Source organism: Salvelinus namaycush, chromosome 3, assembly GCF_016432855.1.
Source record: "Salvelinus namaycush isolate Seneca chromosome 3, SaNama_1.0, whole genome shotgun sequence".
NCBI classification, from domain to species: Eukaryota; Metazoa; Chordata; class Actinopteri; order Salmoniformes; family Salmonidae; genus Salvelinus; species Salvelinus namaycush.
Genome location: NC_052309.1, coordinates 83,866,933 through 83,894,660, shown reverse-complemented (window position 1 = coordinate 83,894,660; position 27,728 = coordinate 83,866,933). Strand labels below are relative to the sequence as shown.

Here is a 27,728-nt window from a genome sequence, read left to right as displayed (position 1 = left end):
TTCAACTGTTCTGCCTGCGGCTATGGAACCCTGACCTGTTCACCGGACGTACTACCTTGTCCCAGACCTGCTGTTTTCAACTCTCTAGAGACAGCAGGAGTGGTAGAGATACTCTGAATGATCGCCTATGAAAAGCCAACTGACATTTACTCCTGAGGTGCTGACCTGTTGCACCCTCGACAACCACTTTGATTATTATTATTTGACCCTGCTGGTCATTTATGAACATTTGAACATCTTGGCCATGTTCTGTTATAATCTCCACCCGGCACAGCCAGAAGAGGACTTGCCACCCATCATAGCCTGGTTCCTCTCTAGGTTTCTTCCTAGGTTTTGGCCTTTCTAGGGAGTTTTTCCTAGCCACCGTGTTTCTACACCTGCATTACTTGCTGTTTGGGGTTTTTGGCTGGGTTTCTGTACAGCACTTTTGTCGGTTTTGTGACATCAGCTGATGTAAGAAGGGCTTTATAAATACATTTGATTGATTGATAAAATGTCTTTAATGTTGGGCTCATCAGGCTCAGGTAGCATCGGTCTTGAATTTTCGATCAAATCACTAATCAAAGCCAGACATTGGCCTATTTATATGCTTTTGAATTACACTTCCGGTTTTGGCGTAAATACCATGTTACCTGGGAGAAAAGTGATTCATTCTCGCGATGGAACATTTGTACAATAAACCTAGTCAAAACAAGGACAAGTATACATTTGACCAATATCAACTAGGAACGCACCATAGAAATGAACTTAAGCAGGGGTGTATTCACTAGGACTCAAACAGAACCAAACGAAGTGAAATGGGGAGGGACCAACTATATCCTTCCAACAGAAACTCGTTTTTGTTGGAAAACGTTTTCCGTTTGGAGTAACCGTTTTGTTTTAAATCATTTTGGAACTAATGATTACACCCCAGGTATCTTATAAGGCAAATCAATCAGGTTGCTTGATTGAGGACAGGTGAGGTCAATAGTCTCAATAAGCAGTGACTCCTCTACTGGAATGTGATTGGAGCATCACAGAAACACATATCAGCCAACCTCCTAATACGGGTACCTAAATGTTAACAAGCTTCCTGAATGAATCAATGGCTGGGTATTTTTGGGGTGCATCTCAAAAGTCTGAAGTGGCTAATGGCTACCCCTACTTGTCTCTCTCAACCCATGTAGCAACAGTTGCTAACATAACAATGTATTATAATTATTGTATTACATAACACTAGTTTATTTTGCATTATATTTGGAGGTAACCGTTTTTTGGTTACACAGGATGGATCTCTACTCCCAGTAACAAAACCTGCTACATTATTCCATTATGGAGGCCTACACTACTGTAACCAACCACACAGTGGCAGCATTGTGATGTAGATGTGACAACCTGAATGAGCATTTGTTGCAATTTGAAATACTAATGTTTATGACCCAGGTCTAATTCACAGGTTGGGTTCATTAGAGCACAATGCGGAAATTAAAATGAGTGTTTCTTATTGGCCAATTCCAGGTAAAGAACCTCCCCGATTCAGTCCGGTTTCTTCCGTTTGGTGCATAATGAACACGACCCCTCGTACAGAGCCATACACACAGAGACATGGGTTGAGAAAAGGATAAGGCTTTTATTGAGGGTATAATTTACAGTGGGTGGGGTAGGGAGGGGGGCGCTTCATGTTTCTGGAGTCTGTTGCTTCTGCTCTGGTGGTGGTTTGGGTTGACTGTCCTGTGTCTGAATAGAGAGCTCCTCATCTAGACGCTCCTTCGCTCTCACCACCTTCAAATACACAGAGGGACGGACATGGACACACACACACACACACACACACACACACACACACACACACACACACACACACACACACACACACACACACACACACACACACACACACAATTAACTGATCAAAATCCTTAGCAGTGCACCTCAATACATGGTAAATCATATTTGTCTACTGTTCTGTTTTCATAATGACACATTGACATTGTAAAAATTCATTTAGGCTACCACTGGATCTGGCATGTGGTGTCCTAATATAAGGCATGATCATGATAGCGACTACAGATCTAAGAATGTGCGCTATCACAAGCCTAATTTAAATTATCATCAGGACGGCTCTGTGCAAGACTCTGTACAAGCACCAAAGAGGTATGAAACCCAAGAGACTCAACTTGCCATTACGCCCTATGAATACCTCAAGGAGGTGGTCTGAGTCGTCATAGTTACAAGGAAGCAATTGCTTGTTGAATCACATGGTTTCAAGCCTCTCTGGCACTAGTAAGCACTGGCTCGCACAGAGATGGCTCGATACTGGAAATGAAACAAGGAACCTCACCTTGGACTGTAGATAGAAGGAGCCGCCCACTGCCTTGTCGTTGACTTTAAAAAGATGTTCATAGTTCTGTTGACAAAGTACACAGGTCAGTCATGAACAGGTTGGCCCCACCAATGGCCTAATATGGAAATACATTTACAACCTTATACACACACTTGTCTGTCTTGTATGTAGGCCACATGAAGGAACTTCCTGTCTTCTAAATTTGTGAGTGTGGCTCTGTCCAGAAAACCCCCTAGCCCGCACCCTATCCCATAGACACTTGTGTAAATATGACTGGATTGGGATTAACAACATGCAACATCTCCTCCTAGCCTGTTAGGGGACAAGATGGAGGTACCGGTACATTGTTTATACCCATCCAATCATCTGTGTGTTGTGAAGTTCATAGAGCAGGGACAGGGCAGAGGCAGGGCAGGGACAGTGTTCTCTGGGTGTTGTCTTCAATGTACTTTAAAGTGTGTGTACCTTCTGGAGCTCCTCAGGGGTGAGCGTGGCCATATTGAGGATCTGCTGGGCCTCCTGTAAGGTCATCCCAGTGAGACTAGAGGCTGCTGCTGACTGCTGGCCGGCACGCCCCCTGGCCTCCGCTGCAGCTTGACTGGCTGCAGACAGAGACAGAAGAGACAGGGTTTGTCACCATCTCAGGTAAGGAACATTTATGCAACAGAGTTTGTTTCTCTCTCTCAACAGAGAGAAAGAGAGACAGGTAGAGAGACAGACTTAATTGCCCTAAATGAGACGTTTTCACAGTCCCTTTTACATTGAAATATCATACAAAAGCATTGTTGAGTGAGGAACATACCTGCATATTCTTGCCGCAATGCACGTGCAAACGCCCGTCCTACTACCTGCGCCCCCATGACAATGATCTGTGCAAGATATTTCGCCTACACAAAGACAAGAGATTGTTACACTTTATGTCAACAGAATGCAACAGTCTGGTTTGGCTCAAGAAGGCCTAGTCTTGTGACAGATTACAGCTCATGATGAATGAATGGCAACCGCAATGCAAACAAAACCCCCTTCTCCCCCTCAGCTCACATTAGACCTGACAATGTTTCAAGCAACATTGTGTTGACAGTCAACATTGTGAACCAGCCATAGTCATACTGTTAGGAAAGTGTTTCAGATCAGACAGAGCGGGCAAAGGTAGAGCAGGTTTGATGCATGCGCAGTGACTGCAGTATGCGCAGTGACTGCAGTATGCACAGTGACTGCAGTATGCACAGTATTGGCTGGAACTGGAACACGCTGTCGTACACGTCGATCCAGAGCATCCCAAACATGCTCAACGGGTGACACTTTTGGTGAGTATGCAGGCCATGGAAGAACTGGCACAGTTTCCGCTTCCAGATCCTTGCGACATGGGGCCGTGCATTGTCATGCTAAAACATGAGGTGAAAGACACGACAATGTGCCTCAGGATTTTGTCACGATATCTTGGTACATTTAAATTGCCATCAATAAAATGCAATAGTATTCGTTGTCCGTAGCTTATGTCTGGCCATACCATAACCCCACCTACACCATGGGGCACTCTATTCACAACGATGACATCAGCAAACCGCTTGCCCACATAACGCCACACACGTGGTCTGCGGTTGTGAGGCTGGTTGTGCTGCCAAATTCTCTAAAATGACGTTGGAGGTGGCTTATGGTAGTGAAATTAACACGCAATTCTCTGGCGGACATTCCTGCAGTCAGCATGCCAAATGCATGTTCCCTTAAACCTTCGGACATCTGTGGCATTGCGTTGTGACAAAACTGTACATTTTAGAGTGGCCATTTATTGTCCCCAGCACAAGGTGCACCTGTATATTGAACATGCTGTTTAATCAGCTTCTTGATATGCATGCAACACTGGTCAGGTGGATGGATTATCTTGGCAAAGGAGACATGCTCACTGACAGGGTAGTAAAACATTTGCGCACAACATTGAGAAATACGTTTTTTGTGCATATGGAACATTTCTGGGATCTTTTATTTCAGCTCATGAAACATGGGACCAACACTTTACATGTTGCGTTTATATGTATTCCGTGTAGTTAGCTCGCTTATTAAAGCAACAATATGAGCCAGCTTCCTAACGTTAGCTACAAAGGTAGAAGACATATCAAGGATACATTACGGTTGCATAAGCTAAATTAGACAGCCAAAATTGGCAAGAGAAGCAAGCAGCGTTTCTCCTTCACAGCTTCCATAATCATGACACAGCAATTTATAGCGTTTCAAAATACAAAAATATCTCACCATTGCTTATACCCGGGTTTATCCGATTATTTATAGCACAGTACACAAAAAGCCGGTGAAGGAGCACGGCGTTTTCACATGTACCCCCATGAAGGTCGCAATTGGTTCAAAGTTCAAGGGTCAAACTCGGAACAAAGATATTTGAGTTTGATGAAGATCCACAAACCGAAATACTGCTCTCTAGTGGATGGCTGTTTAAATTGCACCAATTTTCATTGCACAGTCTTCATCATCATGTCCTGCCAGCAGATCAGACTCGTTTGCTTACAGCTAGCTGCACTAGGGTCGGACAGCATGACCTCAATCCAGGGATGAGAAATACGTTGTACTACGAATTGTCCCATTGTTGCAGCGGAAAGATTGAACGACTGCAAATTTTTCCGTAAAGCTGCCCTTTTAATCCTCATGCGACGTAGAACGTGCTTTGAACAACAATGGATAGTCAGCCAATCAGGCTCAGTGCGGGCTGAAAAAGTCAGTGACAAATTCATAACATTGCCTGTTTTTGCAGTAAGCAGGTCCCCTGTACAGTACCTGCGCCGCGAGGGGAGTAGGTTAAGTCAAGGAGCCGGAGGTGAGCTTTGCTGAGTGCCCTAAAGTGATTTTAGTTGAGGTTTCCTATTTAAATACACCGTACCACGTATCCTCCAAGGAGATGTTTTATTGTCTCATGTGCAAGAGATTATTACTATGTTACTTTGTTTCAAAAAGTACCTCGTATCCTCTAAGGAGATGTTTGATTTAAACCATTAGCTTCTGAGTTAAACAATAAGTGTGTCACTAATCACAGTGGCTGCAGTCCACCGTAACATGCCACCAACCTACCTAACGCCAGGCGTGCCATGCAGTCATTCATCAGTCCTGTTTGGCAATAGGTAAATGTAATTTCATTCACTTTATTGTTCCTTTCCCATTGTTTTCATTCAAGTGAAATAATTGCTTCTATTATCTTTCTCCAGATACCCCTATTGTGGCTTGAGTTGGAAACAGTATTACTGTTGACATTATATTCTAAAATGGTACTAACCACCAGTGGGACATCTGTTATTGCTTTGTACATGATTTTCATGAATTAGGCATATACTTAAGTGTTTTTCTCTTGTCTGCGTCAAGACAATAGGATTAATATTTGCTATATTAGCTTACATTAGATGGTACTCTGGAACTAGTGGGAGGGAATGCTAATGCCACTGAATCATTTTGAATGAATAGAGGCCAGGGCCCTCAGCAAAGCTCAGCCCATGCACCTTGACTTAAACTACTCCCCTCATGGGCGCAGGTACAGGGGACCTGCTTACTGCCAAAACAGGACTCATTCTGGTCTTCATACTGTACTCTATAGCAATGTTATGAATTTGTCATTGTGAATTCATTTGCTATTGTATGTACTGCTTTTGTCCCTAGAAAGACAGTGTCCACCAGTTATGTTTTTGTCCCAAGAAAGACAGTGTTCACCAGTTATGTTTTTGTCCCTAGAAAGACAGTGTCCACCAGTTATGTTTTTGTCCCTAGAAAGACAGTGTGCACCAGTTATGTTTTTGTCCCTAGAAAGACAGTGTCCACCAGTTATGTTTTTGTCCCTAGAAAGACAGTGTGCACCAGTTATGTTTTTGTCCCTAGAAAGACAGTGTCCACCAGTTATGTTTTTGTCCCTAGAAAGACAGTGTGCACCAGTTATGTTTTTGTCCCTAGAAAGACAGTGTCCACCAGTTATGTTTTTGTCCCTAGAAAGACAGTGTGCACCAGTTATGTTTTTGTCCCTAGAAAGACAGTGTCCACCAGTTATGTTTTTGTCCCTAGAAAGACAGTGTGCACCAGTTATGTTTTTGTCCCTAGAAAGACAGTGTCCACCAGTTATGTTTTTGTCCCTAGAAAGACAGTGTGCACCAGTTATGTTTTTGTCCCTAGAAAGACAGTGTCCACCAGTTATGTTTTTGTCCCTAGAAAGACAGTGTCCACCAGTTATGTTTTTGTCCCTAGAAAGACAGTGTCCACCAGTTATGTTTTTGTCCCTAGAAAGACAGTGTCCACCAGTTATGTTTTTGTTCCTAGAAAGACAGTGTCCACCAGTTATGTTTTTGTCCCTAGAAAGACAGTGTCCACCAGTTATGTTTTTGTCCCTAGAAAGACAGTGTTCACCAGTTATGTTTTTGTCCCTAGAAAGACAGTGTGCACCAGTTATGTTTTTGTCCCTAGAAAGACAGTGTCCACCAGTTATGTTTTTGTCCCTAGAAAGACAGTGTGCACCAGTTATGTTTTTGTCCCTAGAAAGACAGTGTCCACCAGTTATGTTTTTGTCCCTAGAAAGACAGTGTGCACCAGTTATGTTTTTGTCCCTAGAAAGACAGTGTCCACCAGTTATGTTTTTGTCCCTAGAAAGACAGTGTCCACCAGTTATGTTTTTGTCCCTAGAAAGACAGTGTGCACCAGTTATGTTTTTGTCCCTAGAAAGACAGTGTCCACCAGTTATGTTTTTGTCCCTAGAAAGACAGTGTGCACCAGTTATGTTTTTGTCCCTAGAAAGACAGTGTCCACCAGTTATGTTTTTGTCCCTAGAAAGACAGTGTCCACCAGTTATGTTTTTGTTCCTAGAAAGACAGTGTCCACCAGTTATGTTTTTGGAGCTCGAAAAAAATAATTCAACGACAACAATGTTCTTGTGTGTGGCTGTTTATTGCCTTTGTTAATGCACCCTTGACAACAATGACATGATTACCAATTAATTACTGTACTTCAAATGAGCATCCATAGTTCGGGGAAAGTTTGACATACTAAGCCATTCCCCACAAGGGACGACGTAGTCCGAACACAGCCTGATTTGCTGACTATCCTGTGTTGTTCAACACAAGTTCTAGTGCCATTAGCATGAAGACGAAAAGGGCAGCTATTCGGGAAAACTAGCAGTCGTTCAATCTTCCCGGTGTAACAGTTGGGACAATTCGGAGTACAACACATTTCTCAATCCTGGATTGAGGTACTTTTTCCAAGCCATATCTCACGCTGGCCCTGCGGTGTCTTGATCTACACAGTCATGCTGTCCAACCCCAGTGCAGCTCAGTGTAAACAAGCGTAACGGTAGTGTAGGAGCCATTTTGGCCTGTTTATGAGTTGTGTATATGTTGTCTGTCAAGGGTAATTTTTACTGTTTTGTACTCTAGAGGGCACTATATGTTGGGGTCATGGGTCACTGGTCATGTGTGTATATAGGTAGCACAGGTAACCAGGAAGGGTTATCACAGGTGACCAGGAAGGGTTAGCACAGGTGACCAGGAAGGGTTAGCACAGGTGACCAGGAAGGGTTAGCACAGGTGACCAGGAAGGGTTAGCATAGGTGACCAGGAAGGGTTAGCATATGTAACCAGGAAGTGTTAGCACAGGTGACCAGGAAGGGTTAGCATATGTAACCAGGAAGGGTTAGCACAGGTGACCAGGAAGGGTTAGCACAGGTGACCAGGAAGGGTTAGCATAGGTAACCAGGAAGTGTTAGCACAGGTGACCAGGAAGGGTTAGCATATGTAACCAGGAAGGGTTAGCACAGGTGACCAGGAAGGGTTAGCACAGGTGACCAGGAAGGGTTAGCATAGGTAACCAGGAAGTGTTAGCACAGGTGACCAGGAAGGGTTAGCATATGTAACCAGGAAGGGTTAGCACAGGTGACCAGGAAGGGTTAGCACAGGTGACCAGGAAGGGTTAGCATAGGTGACCAGGAAGGGTTAGCACAGGTGAGAGGGGAGCACATACAGTTATTACCGTATCACAGATACAGCTTATAGAGTGCATATTCCTATTTCTATAGGAATATGTGTTTTGGAGCCATTTATATGCGCAATAAATGGAACTTCACCCCAAAAGAGTAACGTTTGGAAAGCTGATTGTTGTGGACGTGTTACGGACAGCTTTCACCTGTGCCAGTGGAAGCACCACTACAGGTCGGGTCGGAGTCTCCTGGCAACATCATGACATAAGTAGATTTACTAGTTTACCCCTTTTTCTTTGAGATTAACAAACATTTTCCCCTTTAAACATACTTTTGTTTTAAGCAACAAATTGAAAGACAAAGAAATGGCATGTGTACAAGGTTCAAACAGTTGTTTATTGCAAGGCAACATGAACATTCCCACAAAACCGTTATTCATAAGATGGACAGAGAAATAATGCATTATTCAAAGTATAAAAGAGATCTTTCTTTTTGTTAATTTCCCAAAGAACAATGTAAGACATTTGAGAGATTGCAGGCACAAAACACATGACAAACACACAGTCAACTGACACCATCAATACCTAGGCCCTACAGTCAACTGACACCAACAATACCTAGGCCCTACAGTCAACTGACACCAACAATACCTAGGCCCTACAGTCAACTGACACCAACAATACCTAGGCCCTACAGTCAACTGACACCAACAATACCTAGGCCCTACAGTCAACTGACACCAACAATACCTAGGCCCTACAGTCAACTGACACCAACAATACCTAGGCCCTACAGTCAACTGACACCAACAATACCTAGGCCCTACAGTCAACTGACACCAACAATACCTAGGCCCTACAGTCAACTGACACCAACAATACCTAGGCCCTACAGTCAACTGACACCAACAATACCTAGGCCCTACAGTCAACTGACACCAACAATACCTAGGCCCTACAGTCAACTGACACCAACAATACCTAGGCCCTACAGTCAACTGACACCAACAATACCTAGGCCCTACAGTCAACTGACACCAACAATACCTAGGCCCTACAGTCAATGCATTGGTGTCTGTTCACTTTTCAAGTACTACACAACGGCTGTGTTTACACAGGCAGCCCAATTCTGATATTTTGCCCAAGTACTGGCAAAAAGCTCTTATCTGATTGGTTTAAAGACCAATTAAAAAATGATCAGAATTGGACTGGAGTCTGACTACTATTCAAGAATGCTTGGTTGGTTCCAGTCTTTCTGTCATTGTAAACAATATGATTGGTTCGATCAGACATGGATTAGCCTATTAAAAGTATTGCCTTGTGCTGTACTAGTCTTGATCATGGCTGCTGTGATTGCATTATATAGTAATAATACTGTAAGTTATTAAGAAAAAGTAACAAAATGATTGTTTACTACAGTATAATAAAAGAATGAGCTCCTTTAGTGAGAAATACTTCAATAACAGTCTTAAGATGAAGTCTTGACATGAGGTACAGGAATTCCAGTTATACAGTCTATCAATCTAGAAAGAAAGGTACAGATACATACTACTTTACTACTTGTATTACAACCTCAGAGATCCACAGACACACTCCTGTTCAACTCCCACAGGGGGTGTTTTGGCTTTTCAATACATGACACCCACATGTAAGAACGTCACACACATTTTAAGAGTCCCCCAAAACAGAGCGCAGCCCCAATGCTATGAACTATCTCCCAAGATCTGCTGGCTGAACTAAGATATGCACCTGGGTCACGTTCATTAGGGCACGAAACGGAAAACGTTTTGAAATGCTTTACAACAGAAAACGAAAATCCAGGTAATCCCTCCCTGTTTGAGGTTGTTTTTGTCCGTTTGGTGACTAATGAACACGACCCTGGAGTGGTACTGGACTGTTAGTAGTTCTATATCACTGGCCAGAGAATGAAGCTACCTAAACAACAAAATAATATTCTATTCCTATCAATAGAAATCAAAGCCATGCTTTAACCTGAAGGCTATTTACCCTGTTGTACCCTGTCTGTGCTTTTTACTGTGTGCTTGTTGAGACCGTATGGGGATACCACTGACCATCTAACATCCATGGACTACAGGAGCTGGAGGTGCAGATGGTACTCACCATGACTCATGAGTGTGAGTCTTTCTCTTTGTGTGTGTGTGTGTGTGTGTGTGTGTGTGTGTGTGTGTGTGTGTGTGTGTGTGTGTGTGTGTGTGTGTGTGTGTGTGTGTGTGTCAATATATAGTGATGCATAGGAGGTGGTAAATCTGGAAGACCATAGATACTGTATTCAAGAGCATGCGTTTGAGTTTTCATAGTTACTGTGTTTAGAAGATTATGGAGTATGGTTCATATTGGCCCATAAAAAAGCAAGCAGTGGTCTAGTCATTATTATTATGACACGGGTGTAAGGTTAGGAGTGGTGACAGACACACAGGTGTAAGGTTAGGAGTGGTGACAGACACACAGGTGTAAGGTTAGGCGTGGTGACAGACACACAGGTGTAAGGTTAGGAGTGGTGACAGACACACAGGTGTAAGGTTAGGAGTGGTGACAGACACACAGGTGTCCATCCAGTGTGGCGGTAACGGCTGGGTTGTAAGGGAGTGTTGGGAGTCATTTAACTATCTAGCCTAGTAGGAATGTTAGCTATTTACAGTACAAGGCAGCTGCAAGTCAAAGGTCAAATTTGGGTGAGGTTGCCTTTAACCACAGACCTAGGATCAGATTCCCAACCCCCAGTCCTACCTTTAAACATTATGGGGAGGAAAACATATCTGATCCTGATTCAGTCAATGGTTAGAGGCAACATCTACTTACTCAGAGTATTAGAGGATGTTACGAGGATATGGGAGGTAGGGCTGCAAAAGTCTGGTAACTTTCCCTAAAATTCCCAGGAAAATAAGCAGGAAATCCAGGAATTCTACAATTGGTATTTCTGGAAAACCGAAACATTTTGTTGACAGAATTTTGCAACCCTAATGGCAGGTTAATGTTATGTGTTTGAGAGATGTTCTTTTGACATAGGACGCATCAGTGGCACACAGGAATGACACGTTTCAGTCCAACAGGCCCTTGGCTACTGCTGGACCCTGACTGGTCCGCAAGGCAACACACACTAGTCACCCTGAAAGACACAAGAGCATGGGTAAGTGTGTGTGTGTGTGTGTGTGTGTGTGTGTGTGTGTGTGTGTGTGTGTGTGTGTGTGTGTGTGTATGTGTGTGTGTACATTTGTGTTTGTGTCACTCACCCACTCATCATCTTCTACTCCCTGGAAGGACTCCTGTGGTAGAGGGTTGTCGTCCATGTTCCCCAGCTTGCCTATCATGGCACTCAACAGCTGTAGTACAGACAGATGGTTAACACACTATAGTCCCACTACTGACTAGTGGTGAGTACCAAGACAGATGGTAACACACTATAGTCCCACTACTGACTAGTGGTGAGTACCAAGACAGATGGTTAAAACACTATAGTTCCACTACTGACTAGTGGTGAGTACCAAGACAGATGGTTAAAACACTATAGTTCCACTACTGACTAGTGGTGAGTACCAAGACAGATGGTAACACACTATAGTCCCACTACTGACTAGTGGTGAGTACCAAGACAGATGGTAACACACTATAGTCCCACTACTGACTAGTGGTGAGTACCAAGACAGATGGTAACACACTATAGTCCCACTACTGACTAGTGGTGAGTACCAAGACAGATGGTAACACACTATAGTCCCACTACTGACTAGTGGTGAGTACCAAGACAGATGGTAACACACTATAGTCCCACTACTGACTAGTGGTGAGTACCAAGACAGATGGTAACACACTATAGTCCCACTACTAACTAGTGGTGAGTACCAAGACAGATGGTAACACACTATAGTCCCACTACTGACTAGTGGTGAGTACCAAGACAGATGGTTAAAACACTATAGTCCCACTACTGACTAGTGGTGAGTACCAAGACAGATGGTAACACACTATAGTCCCACTACTGACTAGTGGTGAGTACCAAGACAGATGGTAACACACTATAGTCCCACTACTGACTAGTGGTGAGTACCAAGACAGATGGTAACACACTATAGTCCCACTACTGACTAGTGGTGAGTACCAAGACAGATGGTAACACACTATAGTCCCACTACTGACTAGTGGTGAGTACCAAGACAGATGGTAACACACTATAGTCCCACTACTGACTAGTGGTGAGTACCAAGACAGATGGTAACACACTATAGTCCCACTACTGACTAGTGGTGAGTACCAAGACAGATGGTAACACACTATAGTCCCACTACTAACTAGTGGTGAGTACCAAGACAGATGGTAACACACTATAGTCCCACTACTGACTAGTGGTGAGTACCAAGACAGATGGTTAAAACACTATAGTCCCACTACTGACTAGTGGTGAGTACCAAGACAGATGGTTAAAACACTATAGTCCCACTACTGACTAGTGGTGAGTACCAAGACAGATGGTAACACACTATAGTCCCACTACTGACTAGTGGTGAGTACCAAGACAGATGGTAACACACTATAGTCCCACTACTGACTAGTGGTGAGTACCAAGACAGATGGTAACACACTATAGTCCCACTGCTGACTAGTGGTGAGTACCAAGACAGATGGTTAAAACACTATAGTCCCACTACTGACTAGTGGTGAGTACCAAGACAGATGGTTAAAACACTATAGTCCCACTACTGACTAGTGGTGAGTACCAAGACAGATGGTTAAAACACTATAGTCCCACTACTAACTAGTGGTGAGTACCAAGACAGATGGTTAACACACTATAGTACTACTACTGACTAGTGGTGAGTACCAAGACAGATGGTAACACACTATAGTACTACTACTGACTAGTGGTGAGTACCCATATCCCTCACTTAACATGATATCAATATGAGCAAGAGATATTGAGATATCGGTTTATCCTTGTTGTTAACCTACACTATTAGGTAATGAACATTCATAAGTCTTGCAGGCACAAAACCCTCTCACGGGCTCTCAACAGCATAGTTAACTGGCTGCTGATGGTCCATCAACTGGCTTCCCATTGTATTCAAACTGGTTAGGTAGGTCTATCTGCTACCAGAATATTTACTTCTAGCCCAATAGAAAATCTGCAAGCAGCTGTCTACACTTCACATTCATACATGATATAGATATAGATTTTCCCATCACTACTAATAACTATCCACACTATTACCGTGACAAAACATGACAAAACAGTCACCAAGCTTCTGGGTAGCTAGCTGCACTCAAAGAGAAATCCTCACTAAGATAAGATGCTTGTACACATTCAGATTAGGGATGCACGATATATCGGTGATATGCTGACGTGCATACCTACAGTTGAAGTCGGAAGTTTACAAACACTTAGGTTGGATTCAATAAAACTCGTTTTTCAACCACTCCACAAATTTCTTGTTAACAAACTATAGTTTTGGCAAGTCGGTTAGGACATCTACTTTGTGCATGACACAAGTAATTTTTCCAACAATTGTTTACAGACAGATGATTTCACTTATAATTCACTGTATCACAATTCCAGTGGGTCAAACGTTTATATTCGCTAAGTTGACTGTGCCTTTAAACAGCTTGGAAAATTCCAGAAAATTATGCCATGGCTTTAGAAGCTTCTGATAGGCTAATTGACATAATTTGAGTCAAATGGAGGTTTTCCTGTGGATGTATTTCAAGGCCTACCTTCAAACTCAGTGCCTCTTTGCTTGACATCAATGGAAATCAAAAGAAATCAGCCAAGACCTCAGAAAAAAAATTGTAGACCTCCACAAGTCTGGTTCATCCTTGGGAGCAATTTCCAAACGCTTGAAGGTTTGAAAATAAAGGAGAGCCGCACACTCTAGGAGCTCAGATGCAAAAATATTTAATTTACCAACGTTTCGACAGGCAAGCTGTCTTCATCAGGGTACAATCGCAGACACTGCGGGATGACTCGTTTATATATAGTGTCAAGACACACAGGTGTCTGTAATCATGGCCAAGAGTGGCCTAATATCATTGGTTAATTTCTCAAATATTAAAATGGCATAGAAAGAGCAACATACAATAAATACAAATGGATAACATACGATCATAGACTCACTTAAGACCACACAAGCCTACAAACAACAAACAACAGCCTACAAACAACAAGCCTATAAAGACCCTTGCTCCCTTCGGTCTCAACGTGGACTTTGATCTGAAGCCATTCTTGTGATTGTTGTGACTTTGCCATTGTGGTTGTTTGTAGGCTTGTGTGGTCTTAAGTGAGTCTATGATCGTATGTTATCCATTTGTATTTATTGTATGTTGCTCTTTCTATGCCACTTTAATATTTGAGAAATTAACCAATGATATTAGGCCACTCTTGGCCATGATTACAGACACCTGTGTGTCTTGACACTATATATAAACGAGTCATCCCGCAGTGTCTGCGATTGTACCCTGATGAAGACAGCTTGCCTGTCGAAACGTTGGTAAATTAAATATTTTTGCATCTGAGCTCCTAGAGTGTGTGGCTCTCCTTTATTTTCAAACCTTCAGGCATTTGTTTTCAAGTTTTCTACTCCGCTAGCCAGCACCTCGCCTAAATAGGTGTGCGTTTCTTTTTCTTCTCAAATGCCTGAAGGTACCACGTTCATCTGTACAAACAATAGTACGCAAGTATAAACACCATGGGACCACGCAGCCGTCATACCGCTCAGGAAGGAGACGCTTTCTGTCTCCTAGAGATGAACGTACTTTGGTGTGAAAAGTGCAAATCAATCCCAGAACAACAGCAAAGGACCTTGTGAAGATGCTGGAGGAAACGGGTACAAAAGTATCTACACTGCTCAAAAAAATAAAGGGAACACTTAAACAACACAATGTAACTCCAAGTCAATCACACTTCTGTGAAATCAAACTGTCCACTTAGGAAGCAACACTGATTGACAATAAATTTCACATGCTGTTGTGCAAATGGAATAGACAAAAGGTGGAAATTATAGGCAATTAGCAAGACAACCCAAATAAAGGAGTGATTCTGCAGGTGGTGACCACAGACCACTTCTCAGTTCCTATGCTTCCTGGCCGATGTTTTGGTCACTTTTGAATGCTGGCGGTGCTTTCACTCTAGTGGTAGCATGAGACGGAGTCTACAACCCACACAAGTGGCTCAGGTAGTGCAGCTCATCCAGGATGGCACATCAATGCGAGCTGTGGCAAGAAGGTTTGCTGCGTCTGTCAGCGTAGTGTCCAGAGCATGGAGGCGCTACCAGGAGACAGGCCAGTACATCAGGAGACGTGGAGGAGGCCGTAGGAGGGCAACAACCCAGCAGCAGGACCGCTACCTCCGCCTTTGAGCAGGAGGAGCACTGCCAGAGCCCTGCAAAATGACCTCCAGCAGGCCACAAATGTGCATGTGTCTGCTCAAACGGTCAGAAACAGACTCCATGAGGGTCTGCGTCTATGTGTGGGTGTTAATTAACTATTTAACTTAAAAGGCCGCTAAGTTTTTTCATATCAGTATCGTTTTTTTTGGCAAGGAAAATATCAGATATCGGTATAGGCCAAAAATGTCATATCAGTGCATCACTAATTCAGATAGTAGCAACAAACAAACAAACAAACACACACACACACACACCTCATCTTTCTTCTGCTCGTCAGTCTTCTCCTCCAGGTAGTGAGAGGATGGAAGGTATTTTCTCACTTGGACCTCCTTGGGCGCCTCACTCACTGAAAGGACAGACAGACAGACAGATGGACAGACAGAAACAGTGACAGTGAGACCAGAGAGTTGGGAGGGGTTGTGTTAGAATGGCAGTGGGCCACTGTGTATATACAGGGTTGTGTTAGAATGGCAGTGGGCCACTGTGTATATACAGGGTTGTGTTAGAATGGCAGTGGGCCACTGTGTATATACAGGGTTGTGTTAGAATGGCAGTGGACCACTGTGTATATACAGGGTTGTGTTAGAATGGCAGTGGACCACTGTGTATATACAGGGTTGTGTTAGAATGGCAGTGGGCCACTGTGTATATACAGGGTTGTGTTAGAATGGCAGTGGGCCACTGTGTATATACAGGGTTGTGTTAGAATGGCAGTGGGCCACTGTGTATATACAGGGTTGTGTTAGAATGGCAGTGGGCCACTGTGTATATACAGGGTTGTGTTAGAATGGCAGTGGGCCACTGTGTATATACAGGGTTGTGTTAGAATGGCAGTGGGCCACTGTGTATATACAGGGTTGTGTTAGAATGGCAGTGGGCCACTGTGTATATACAGGGTTGTGTTAGAATGGCAGTGGGCCACTGTGTATATACAGGGTTGTGTTAGAATGGCAGTGGGCCACTGTGTATATACAGGGTTGTGTTAGAATGCCAGTGGGCCACTGTGTATATACAGGGTTGTGTTAGAATGGCAGTGGGCCACTGTGTATATACAGGGTTGTGTTAGAATGGCAGTGGGCCACTGTGTATATACAGGGTTGTGTTAGAATGCCAGTGGGCCACTGTGTATATACAGGGTTGTGTTAGAATGCCAGTGGACCACTGTGTGTATACTGTATGTTCAACGGCAGCAGCACTAACCTAACCACTAGACCACAACAGGCCACATGCAGAGACACTGCGCAAGTCTTCTCTGACTTGATTGGTCTCAATCAGTCAGGCCTGGAAGAACATGGGTCTTCACACATGCTAATAGCTCTTAACTTGTCCAATGTCCTTTTCATTACATTTTAAATAACCTTTATTTGATTGCTAATTTCAACAGTCAAGCCCTCACTTCAGATGTTGTTAATTTGGATGGATAATTTAATTTACAATCACTACACCCTCCTTTCTATTCCCGTTCATTTGATTGGCTGATGCTGATGTTCCATTAAAAGAACACTTCCTGTACCAATAAAACATACAGTGGCAAGAAAAAGTATGTGAACCCTTTGGATATACCTGGATTTCTACATAAATAGGTCTTAACATTTTGTCTGATCTTCATCTAGGTCAGAACAATAGACAAGCACAGTCTGCTTAAACTAATAACACACAAACAATTATACGTTTTCATGTCTTTATTGAACACACCATGTAAACATTCACAGTGCAGGGTGGAAAAAGTATGTGAACCCTTGGATTTAATAGCTGGTTGACCCTCCTTTGGCAGCAATAACCTCAACCAAATGTTTTCTGTAGTTGTGGATCAGACATGCACAACGGTCAGGAGGAATTATGGACCATTCCTCTTTACAAAACTGTTTCAGTTCAGCAATATTCTTGGGATGTCTGGTGTGAACTGCTCTCGAAGTCATGCCACAGCATCTCAAATTGGGTTGAGGTCAGGACTCTGACTGGGCCACTCCAGAAGGTGTATTTTCTTCTGTTGGAGCCATTCTGCTGTTGATTTACTTCTGTGTTTTGGGTCGTTGTCCTGTTGCATCACCCAACTTCTGTTGAGCTTCAATTGGCAGACAGATAGCCTAACATTCTCCTGCAAAATGTCTTGAATTCTTGGGAATTCATTTTTCCATCGATGATAGCAAGCTGTCCAGGCCCTGAGGCAGCAAAGCAACCCCAAACCATGATGCTCCCTCCACCAAACTTTACAGTTGGGATGAGGTTTTGATGTTGGTGTGCTGTGCCTTTTTTCCTCCACACTTAGTGTTGTCTGTTCTTTCCTTCCAAACAACTCAACTGTAGTTCATCTGTCCACAAAATATTTTGCCAGAAGCGCTGTGGAACATCCATATGCTCTTTTGAAAACTTCAGACGTGCAGAAATGTTTTTTTTTGGACAGCAGTGGCTTCTTCCGTGGTGTCCTCCCATGAATACCATTCTTGTTTAGTGTTTAACGTATCGTAGACTTGTCAACAGAGATGTTAGCATGTTCCAGAGATTTCTTTAAGTCTTTAGCTGACACTCTAGGATTCTTCTTAACCTCATTGAGCATTCTGCGCTGTGCTCTTGCAGTCATCTTTGCAGGTCGGCCACTCCTAGGGAGAGTAGCAACAGTGATGAATTTCTCCATTTATAGACAAGTTGTCTTACCGTGGACTAATGGACATCAAGGCTTTTAGAGATACTTTTGTAACCCTTTCCAGTTTTATGCAAGTCAACAATTCTTCATCTTAGGTCTTCTGAGATCTCTTTTGTTTGAGGCATGGTTAACATCAGGCAATGCTTCCTGTGAATAGCAAACTCACATTTTGTGAGTGTTTTTTATAGGGCAATCTCATCTCATTGATTGGACTCCAGGTTAGCTGACTCCTGACTCCAATTTGCTTTTAGAAAAGTCATTAGCCTAGGGGTTCACATACTTTTTCCAACCTACACTGTGAATGTTTAAATGATGTATTCAATATAGACAAGAACAATACAATAATGTGTGTGTTATTAGTTTAAGCACACTATGTTTAAAGATCTAGATCAAATTTGATGACCAATTTATGCAGAAATGCAGGTAATTGCAAAGGGTTCACATACTTTTTCTTGCCACTATACATGTGTGTCATTCCAGGTACACAGATCCACAAGACTCTGCTCAAAGCTTGTATCGGTAATTCTACGTTATAGAAGATCTCTGCCTCACATTGAGTTGATTGACGATTGGCTGTCAGAATAGATTTAGCTAGTGTCACCATCATGTCAAAGCACAAGGCAGATAATCTTGTCAAACCCAGGACTTGGCCCATGAAAGAGTGGATAGGTTGCCCCTTATAAACTGTATCTGCTCGGCTTCTCATCTGACATTCAACAGGTCTATCTAACAGTAATGCTGTTGACTTCAGTCTACTGTTTGAACTATATGTGCCTGGGCGGAGCAGAGCTGAGGTTAGCCCCTACCTGGGGTCATGTCTTTGGGCTTGAGGCTGATGGAGTGGTGCTTCCCATCAGAACCAGCCAGCCAGGCTGAGGCAGTCAGAGAGGACTCCCACCACACTGCTGTGTCTGGGTACACATCATCCTGAAAGAACTCTTTCTGTGGACGGACGGAGAGACGGAAGGAGGGAGACGAGACACGACAGGATTAGTTCAGAACTCAAACAGCTCAAACTCCATAGACTAAGTACAAACAGGGGTTCACATACCAAACCCTTTTTACTGGTAGTCCTTTGAGGCCCTGGTCTGAAAAGTCATCAAATAACTGCAGGTTTTTCCTATTTCCCCCATATATACACTAGATGGCAGCGTTCAGCCATAACTCACTCTGACGCGGGGGACTCTAAAGGCCACTGGCTCTATGGAGGTCTTACTGAGCCTCAGACCCCTGGCCACCTCTACCTCTTGCACCACACACTCAGTCTTCGGCAGGAAGGCCAAGCCCTAAACACAGAAAACAGGAAGTTCATGCAGAGAGATTCTACAGGTCTACAGGTGCCAGCGTAATTAGTTGACAGATCGTCAATTAGTCAGTCAATTCACAGACATTTTATACAAGTCACAAATTCAGGGAAATGTTTTTATCTATTGACTTCAAAACATGTAATAAGAAGGAGAGGGATATAGGAAATGAGAAAGAAAGAGGGAAAAGCAGGGATGTAAATGCTGTTAACATAAAGTCTATACCTTGTGGGGCTCTGAGGAGTTGAAGCTGGCACATTCCAGGAAATAGGGAGCTTCTGGCACTATCTCAAAGATGTACACTCGCGTGTCACCCTGGGAAATGTAGACAACAACAACAACAATGGCTGTATAGGTTTACTCGTGTCAAAGTCTGGGTATGGGGAGTCAGTATGGATCTACCAATCCACCACCACCAATGGTCGACATTAGCCCGGTCCCAGATAGTTTTTTGTTGTCTACTAGACATAGGAGTTGGCAAGACAGCACAAACAGATCGGGAACCAGGCTAGGCAGACATTATTATCATGAAGCACAAGAGTCTGTAACAGACTTTCAACATCAAGTCAATATGGGTTCTATTTTCTTCTATCCAAAAGAAATGCTCTGTTTATTTGTTTGATTGTTGTCGTTTACCTTTCCGGTGAGGATGACGACGCTGGTGTCGGGGTCGTAGAAGGGAATGAGGGTGGAGGGCGAGACATCGGTGGGGGCGCTGGCGATGGCCCCGGAGGACAGGGACTCAGCGGAGTGCAGGTACAGGGTTCTCTCACTGCGACTGCAGAAGGGGGAAAACACATCGGGGGTCAAAGGTGAGGTGAACTGTGTTGACATCATCGATGAGGTCTCGGGTCAGCGGGCTTCTTTTCCTCTTAGGACCATAAAGCAATTGGTGCAGTTTTTTGTGTGAACCAAGATTATAGGTGAACTACATATCAGACTGTCTGAATGGTCATACACAAACGATGAACTGAATGAATTAAATGAAGGTAAATGGATTGTTAAGCACAAATTGAACCTCAACTACCAAACAGAAATACAGAGAAATATTCACCTGTCGAATCCTGACACCATCAGGTATTTGCCGTCACACACCCACACCACACGAGCCCCTCTGTGGCCCTCAGGACCTGCACCCTCCTGCAGAGAGAGAGAGAGAGGAGAATGAGAGATATATGGAAATACTCTGTTTCCACAAAAAAAGGTTAAAAACTCCTCAAGTCTCCTGTACACACACCTGTACTGGGTCTACAGACTTGCGAGGGTCGTAGATGCGCAATTTCCCATCCTTACACACCGTGGCCAGGTGTTTACCATCCGGACTCCACGCCATCCCAAATATCTATATGCACACCAGGCAGGAGAGAGGGAGCAGAGAAAGGAACGAGTGAAAAGTTGAAATGAAGCAAAATGCACATTCCTTGTACATACTGTAGGTAGGATCAATCAATCAATATCCATCCATCAATTATTATCCCAGATAAATTCTACCACGCCCCTATTCTCTAACAAAACCAGTGGTTCCACCCCCTGCCAATGCCACATTCCTTATGTCCCGCTCCTTTCCCTCCTCCCCCGTCACCTGATCCTGGTGTCCCCGGAGCGCTTTGACCTCGTCCCCAGACTCCAGGTTCCACAGGCGCACCGTCTGGTCGTAGGAGGAGGATGCCAGCAGGCCCGACGCCAGGGGGTGGAACTTGACTGAGTAGATCTTCTCAGTGTGGCCTGTGATTGGTCAAAACCCCTGTCACTCACTCACATTCTATCAATCAATCAGATATGATTTATTTCTATTGATAGATTCAGTCACACAGTATAAGGCTATATATAAGGATAATAAGACAGTATAAGGCTATATATAAGGATATTAAGACAGTATAAGGCTATATATAAGGATAATAAGACAGTATAAGGCTATATATAAGGATATTAAGACAGTATAAGGCTATATATAAGGACAATAAGACAGTATAAGGCTATATATAAGGATATTAAGACAGTATAAGGCTATATATAAGGATATTAAGACAGTATAAGGCTATATATAAGGATAATAAGACAGTATAAGGCTATATATAAGGATATTAAGACAGTATAAGGCTATATATAAGGACAATAAGACAGTATAAGGCTATATATAAGGATATTAAGACAGTATAAGGCTATATATAAGGATATTAAGACAGTATAAGGCTATATATAAGGATAATAAGACAGTATAAGGCTATATATAAGGATAATAAGACAGTATAAGGCTATATATAAGGATATTAAGACAGTATAAGGCTATATATAAGGATAATAAGACAGTATAAGGCTATATATAAGGATAATAAGACAGTATAAGGCTATATATAAGGATAATAAGACAGTATAAGGCTACATATAAGGATAATAAGACAGTATAAGGCTACATATAAGGATAATAAGACAGTATAAGGCTATATATAAGGATAATAAGACAGTATAAGGCTATATATAAGGATAATAAGACAGTATAAGGCTATATATAAGGATAATAAGACAGTATAAGGCTATATATAAGGATATTAAGACAGTATAAGGCTATATATAAGGATAATAACACAGTATAAGGCTATATATAAGGATAATAAGACAGTATAAGGCTATATATAAGGATAATAAGACAGTATACGGCTATATATAAGGATAATAAGACGGTATAAGGCTATATATAAGGATAATAAGACAGTATAAGGCTATATATAAGGATAATAAGACAGTATAAGGCTATATATAAGGATAATAAGACAGTATAAGGCTATATATAAGGATAATAAGACAGTATAAGGCTATATATAAGGATAATAAGACAGTATAAGGCTATATATAAGGATAATAAGACAGTATAAGGCTATATATAAGGATAATAAGACAGTATAAGGCTATATATAAGGATATTAAGACAGTATAAGGCTATATATAAGGATAATAAGACAGTATAAGGCTATATATAAGGATAATAAGACAGTATAAGGCTATATATAAGGATAATAAGACAGTATAAGGCTACATATAAGGATAAGACAGTATAAGGCTATATATAAGGATAATAAGACAGTATAAGGCTATATATAAGGATAATAAGACAGTATAAGGCTACATATAAGGATAAGACAGTATAAGGCTATATATAAGGATAATAAGACAGTATAAGGCTATATATAAGGATAATAAGACAGTATAAGGCTATATATAAGGATAATAAGACAGTATACGGCTATATATAAGGATAATAAGACGGTATAAGGCTATATATAAGGATAATAAGACAGTATAAGGCTATATATAAGGATAATAAGACGCACTGTAGCAAATTGCATACCGGTATCCTGTTCCTTTCATTTCTGTCACTCATTGAATGAAGGAGAGAGTACTGATACATATGTGGCTACATTCACTCACACATCTACATGTTCAGATATTTCACATTGGACCCCAAACGCCCCAGCTCTGAGTCTAACTTCATTCAATTCAATTCTACTTTAATTGAACTTAAATTGGGCTCCAGGCCCCTGTGGAGTGTGTCTTACCCTGCAGGATGGTCTCTGGCTCAGTCAGGGTCTCTGTCAGACCCCCCTCGGGCACCTGCCACACACGGATCTTAGCATCGTCGCCCGCCACCACCAGCCTGTGACTGTTGAAGGGGTCCCAGGAGAAGTCAGCCACGTTGACAGAGTTCTGGATGGTGGGCAGGCCCGTGTCCGCTAGCTTCCCAGCCTGAGACAACTGAGGAGGGGGGCAGTGAGATACATCCCTCTTTCTTTAATGTGTGAACCAATAAAGCCACATCTTTGGTCTAATATGGTGGCACCCGCAGAAATCCTAAATGACTATTTATACTATTCATTCTTATTATTTGATGACATTGTACTGTATATGTAATTCTGTAGCGGCTGCATATTATTTCATGTTAGTTGAGGCGCTGTCTACTCCCCTCCAACTAATAAGATGACACAGCCATAAAACACCCCCACTTTAGCAGAATTCTGCTTTCTTGGCCAGGGCTCACTTAAAAAAGATAAATATAAGGACAAATAAAAATAACTAAAAGAATACCACAATATTTCGGATAAAGACACATTATCTTCCATTTTCTAAGTGTGGAAGTACCTCAAAGATGGCGATCTGACCCCCGGCGGTGGCGAGGGGCACGGCCACGCGATGGCGGTTGGCACAGAAGCCATCACACTCCCCGGGCGTGGTGAGGTTGAGCCCCTTCAGGTTGGTGAAGTGGGTGTCTCTGTGGAGCACCGCACCCTGCAGGTGACGGAACTTACTGCTGGGACCTGGGGGAGGAGGAGAGGGAGAGAGAGGGAGAGAGAGGGAGGGGGAGGAGAGGGAGGGAAAGGGAGGGGGAGGAGAGGGAGGGAAAGGGAGGGGGGAGGGAAAGGGAGGGGGGGGAGGGGGAGGAGAGGGAGGGGAAGGAGAGGGAGGGAGGGAGGGGGGGGGGGGGAGGAGAGAGAGGGAGGGGAAGGAGAGGGAGGGAGGGAGGTTAGAGGCGGCGAGCAGGGTGATTTTAGACCTTAGCTACATTATTTGTAACCTGGGTTTTGTTCATTAGGCACCAACCTGAAGAAATTATTTACAATGATGTACCTGGTCCAATAAGAAATGTTTGTTTTAGTTTTCTGTTGCAAAACATTTTGTTACACAGTGCCCAATGAACACAACCCAGGTACATTATTAGTAACCTAGTCCCAAACTCTTGTATGGTTAACAAACAAGTTGGTTACAGCACATTTAGAATGGTAACAGGCTACATCAGACAGAGGATACTGGCAGTGTGCCTGGTCCCAGATCTGTTTGTGCTGTCTTGATATGCTAGCAGTGTGTAGGATTGGATCGTCAGACAGGTTCAGATTAGTCCAAACCACCAACTCTCTATATCTCTCACAGTTCAGTTGTAAATACAGCTCAAACCAACAGTCAGCATGACATTATAATAAGATAATGACAAGGTTAGGAAATGAGGTGAGAGAGAAAGCCTTACCTAGCATTGAGACTGACACTGTCAAATCTTACATAACATACTTCCTAATACCATAACCGGATATGTAACACAGAGCATTGTGGGTAATGTAGTACCACTACAGTTTCCCAAAACAGCCTTACTCAACATGTTGCTGATGGGTAAGGATGTGTGTGTGCGTATGTGTGTGTGTATTCACGTATATGTGTGTTTGTGTGTGTGAGATGGAGCACTGCTACTGTTTCCCAAACAGCCTTACCCAACATGCTGCTGATGGCTTTGGCACTCTGGCTGGGGCTGGGGAGGAAGCCTGAGGAGAGGCCAGAGGTGGAGGAGGGGGAGCGGGACGGGGCAGCACTGCTGCTGGTGGAGCTCAGGGGACTGCTGGAGGTGGAGCAGCCTCGCACTGGAGCCTCCTGGAGAGGAAGAACAACAGTAATACATATACAATATACAATCATATAATTAAACAATAAGGCCCGGGGGGGTGTGGTATATGGCCAATATACCACTGCTAAGGCGTTTTCTTCAGCACAACACAACGCGGAGTGCCTGGATACAGCCGTTAGCCGTGGTATATTGGCAAAAAAATCACAAACCCCCGAGGTTTCTTATTGCTATAATAAATTGGTTACCAACGTAATTAGACCAGTAAAAATAAATGTTTTGTCATACCAGTGGTATATGGTCTGATATACCACGGCTTTCAGCCAATCAGCAACAGGGCCGAATCACCCAGTGTATATATCCAATATAGTGTATATGGTCTGATTAATATAAAATACTTTCTAGAGAGAAGGAATAATAATAATATGGTCACTAAACCAGATGTCTTTATCCAAAGATACTCACCAGTTTACAGACTACTTTAATCTACAGATTTTAGATACTCACAGGTATACAGACTACTTTAATCTACAGACTTTAGATACTCACAGGTATACAGACTACTTTAATCTACAGACTTTAGATACTCACAGGTTATACAGACTACTTTCATCTACAGATTTTAGATACTCAGTGTTTACAGACTACTTTAATCTACAGACTTTAGATACTCACAGGTTAATCCAAGATATTCAATCAATACTGTGTGTGGCCCGATGCAACAATTTGAGAGAAAATAAACAAAATCCAAATTCCATTTGTATTTGTATTAAAAATACAATAAAAAGGTAGTTGCTAGCAGAGGGAATCAGGGAATGGAGGGAACGGAGGGAATGGAGGGAATGAGGGAACGGAGAGAACGGAGGGAATGAGGGAACGGAGGAAATGAGGGAACGGAGGGAATTAGGGAACGGAGGGAATGGAGGGAATGAGGGAACGGAGGAAATGAGGGAACGGAGAGAACGGAGGGAATGAGAGAACAGAGGGAGCCAAAAGAGAAATGAAAATGACCCATAGAGGAGGAGAACGGATGATGCTGGACTCCCACCTCTTTGCTCCTCCCACTGGGCAGCTCTTTCTTAGCAGGCGTCTGATTGGCTGGCTTAGCGTTGTTAGGCTTCTGACGATTGGATGGGTTGACACTGACCTTCTCAACCTGAGAATACGCCCATGATTGGATGTTTAAGAGAACAGCAGGCTATTGCTTGGTCCTGAAGTACAAACCGTGCCAAAAAACCAAGCACTTCTATTGGTACTGTATGTAAATTGTATCCAAGTTAGAATACAGATTATAGTTATATTGTGTAGTGTGGTGGTACATCCAAGTTAGAATACAGATTATAGTTCTATTGTGTAGTGTGGTGGTACATCCAAGTTAGAATACAGATTAGAGTTATATTGTGTAGTGTGGTGGTACATCCAAGTTAGAATACAGATTATAGTTATATTGTGTAGAGTGATGGTGGTACATCCAAGTTAGAATACAGATTATAGTTATATTGTGTAGAGTGATGGTGGTACATCCAAGTTAGAATACAGATCAGAGTTATATTGTGTATAGTGATGGTGGTATATCCAAGTTAGAATACAGATTATAGTTATATTGTGTAGAGTGATGGTGGTACATCCAAGTTAGAATACAGATTATAGTTATATTGTGTAGAGTGATGGTGGTACATCCAAGTTAGAATACAGATTATAGTTATATTGTGTAGAGTGATGGTGGTACATCCAAGTTAGAATACAGATTATAGTTATATTGTGTATAGTGATGGTGGTACATCCAAGTTAGAATACAGATCAGAGTTATATTGTGTAGAGTGATGGTGGTACCTGTTTCTCGCCACCTTTCCACCACTCCGCAGCTGACATGGCTGCGGTCCGGCCCAAGGTGTCTGGGTACAGGTCTGCATGGAACTCCTGTCCTGACTGAATTAGAGACACACAAAAGCAGACATACTCTAAAATGGAAGACATAAAGGCTTGCTGCCTGTTGAATGGTTGCTCATTGCATAACTTTATTTTCCTCAGTGACGACAAAGACACTATTGCCAAGTCCCCCCCCTCATCAGTTTAGAAACAAGTACAGGGAAACAACTGTTGCCACGGCATCAAAATGACAGATGGATCTGCCGTTACAGTAGCCTGAGAGATACTGGACCTTGCGCGGCACGTGGTAGTTGATTGGCACGATGAAGCTGTCCGTCAGCTGCAGGACCCGCATGACCTCACAGGACAGGACGTCCAATGCCAGCTTGGGTACCATGGCAACGCCTCGCGTTGGGGCCTCCGTCAGACAGTGGCTCACTGGAGAGAAAGAGAGGAGGAGAGAATACGAGGGAGAAAGAAGGAGAGAGTAGAGGACAGACCTGGGTGTGTGAGAGAGGGAGTGGGAGAGGTAGGAGGACAGTATTGGAAAATGAACAACCACTTATGATCTGTCCTTACCTTGGGAAAGGAATGGTTCAGTGGCAGACACCTCGAAGCAGTCAATGACACTATCTCCCTATGGAAGAGAGAACGAAGCAGACAGGAGTGTATTTACTGAGGAAGATAATAGTAAAAGATGACATGAGGCCAGCTGCCTTCATCCTATCTGTTAAGGGAGACAACAAACTACATCTTACCATCCCAGATACTGTGAGGAGGCCTGAGTCAGGGTCAAATAAAGGCATCAGGGTCCTGAGAATGGAGAATAGGGGGGGAAGATGGAGAGGGAGTAGAGGGAGGAGAGAGA

The 27,728-nt window shown here is 43.0% G+C and overlaps 1 protein-coding gene across 2 annotated transcripts; it reads right to left on the bottom strand.

The window, feature by feature from the left end:
* Positions 1-1,585: 1,585 nt before the first annotated feature.
* Positions 1,586-27,728, bottom strand: LOC120041296 (mitochondrial import inner membrane translocase subunit tim16-like). 2 transcript variants are annotated; one of them, XM_038986244.1, is made up of 21 exons: positions 27,619-27,728; positions 27,440-27,497; positions 27,153-27,298; positions 26,825-26,920; positions 26,040-26,147; positions 24,864-25,020; positions 23,746-23,921; positions 23,166-23,361; positions 21,194-21,336; positions 20,849-20,953; positions 20,666-20,751; positions 20,248-20,389; positions 19,837-19,926; positions 19,477-19,593; positions 19,114-19,249; positions 15,918-16,009; positions 11,521-11,610; positions 3,126-3,210; positions 2,789-2,925; positions 2,321-2,386; positions 1,586-1,761 (listed from the first exon to the last, which is right to left on the bottom strand). In XM_038986244.1, the coding sequence occupies exons 1-21, from the start codon at positions 27,664-27,666 to the stop codon at positions 1,657-1,659; spliced, it is 2,379 nt and encodes a 792-aa protein (XP_038842172.1). In that variant the 5' UTR covers positions 27,667-27,728; the 3' UTR covers positions 1,586-1,656. The 2 variants fall into 2 exon arrangements, with proteins under 2 accessions (XP_038842172.1, XP_038842165.1); XM_038986237.1 differs by lacking the exons at positions 11,521-11,610; positions 15,918-16,009; positions 19,114-19,249; ... (12 more) ...; positions 27,440-27,497; positions 27,619-27,728 and adding an exon at positions 4,574-4,722.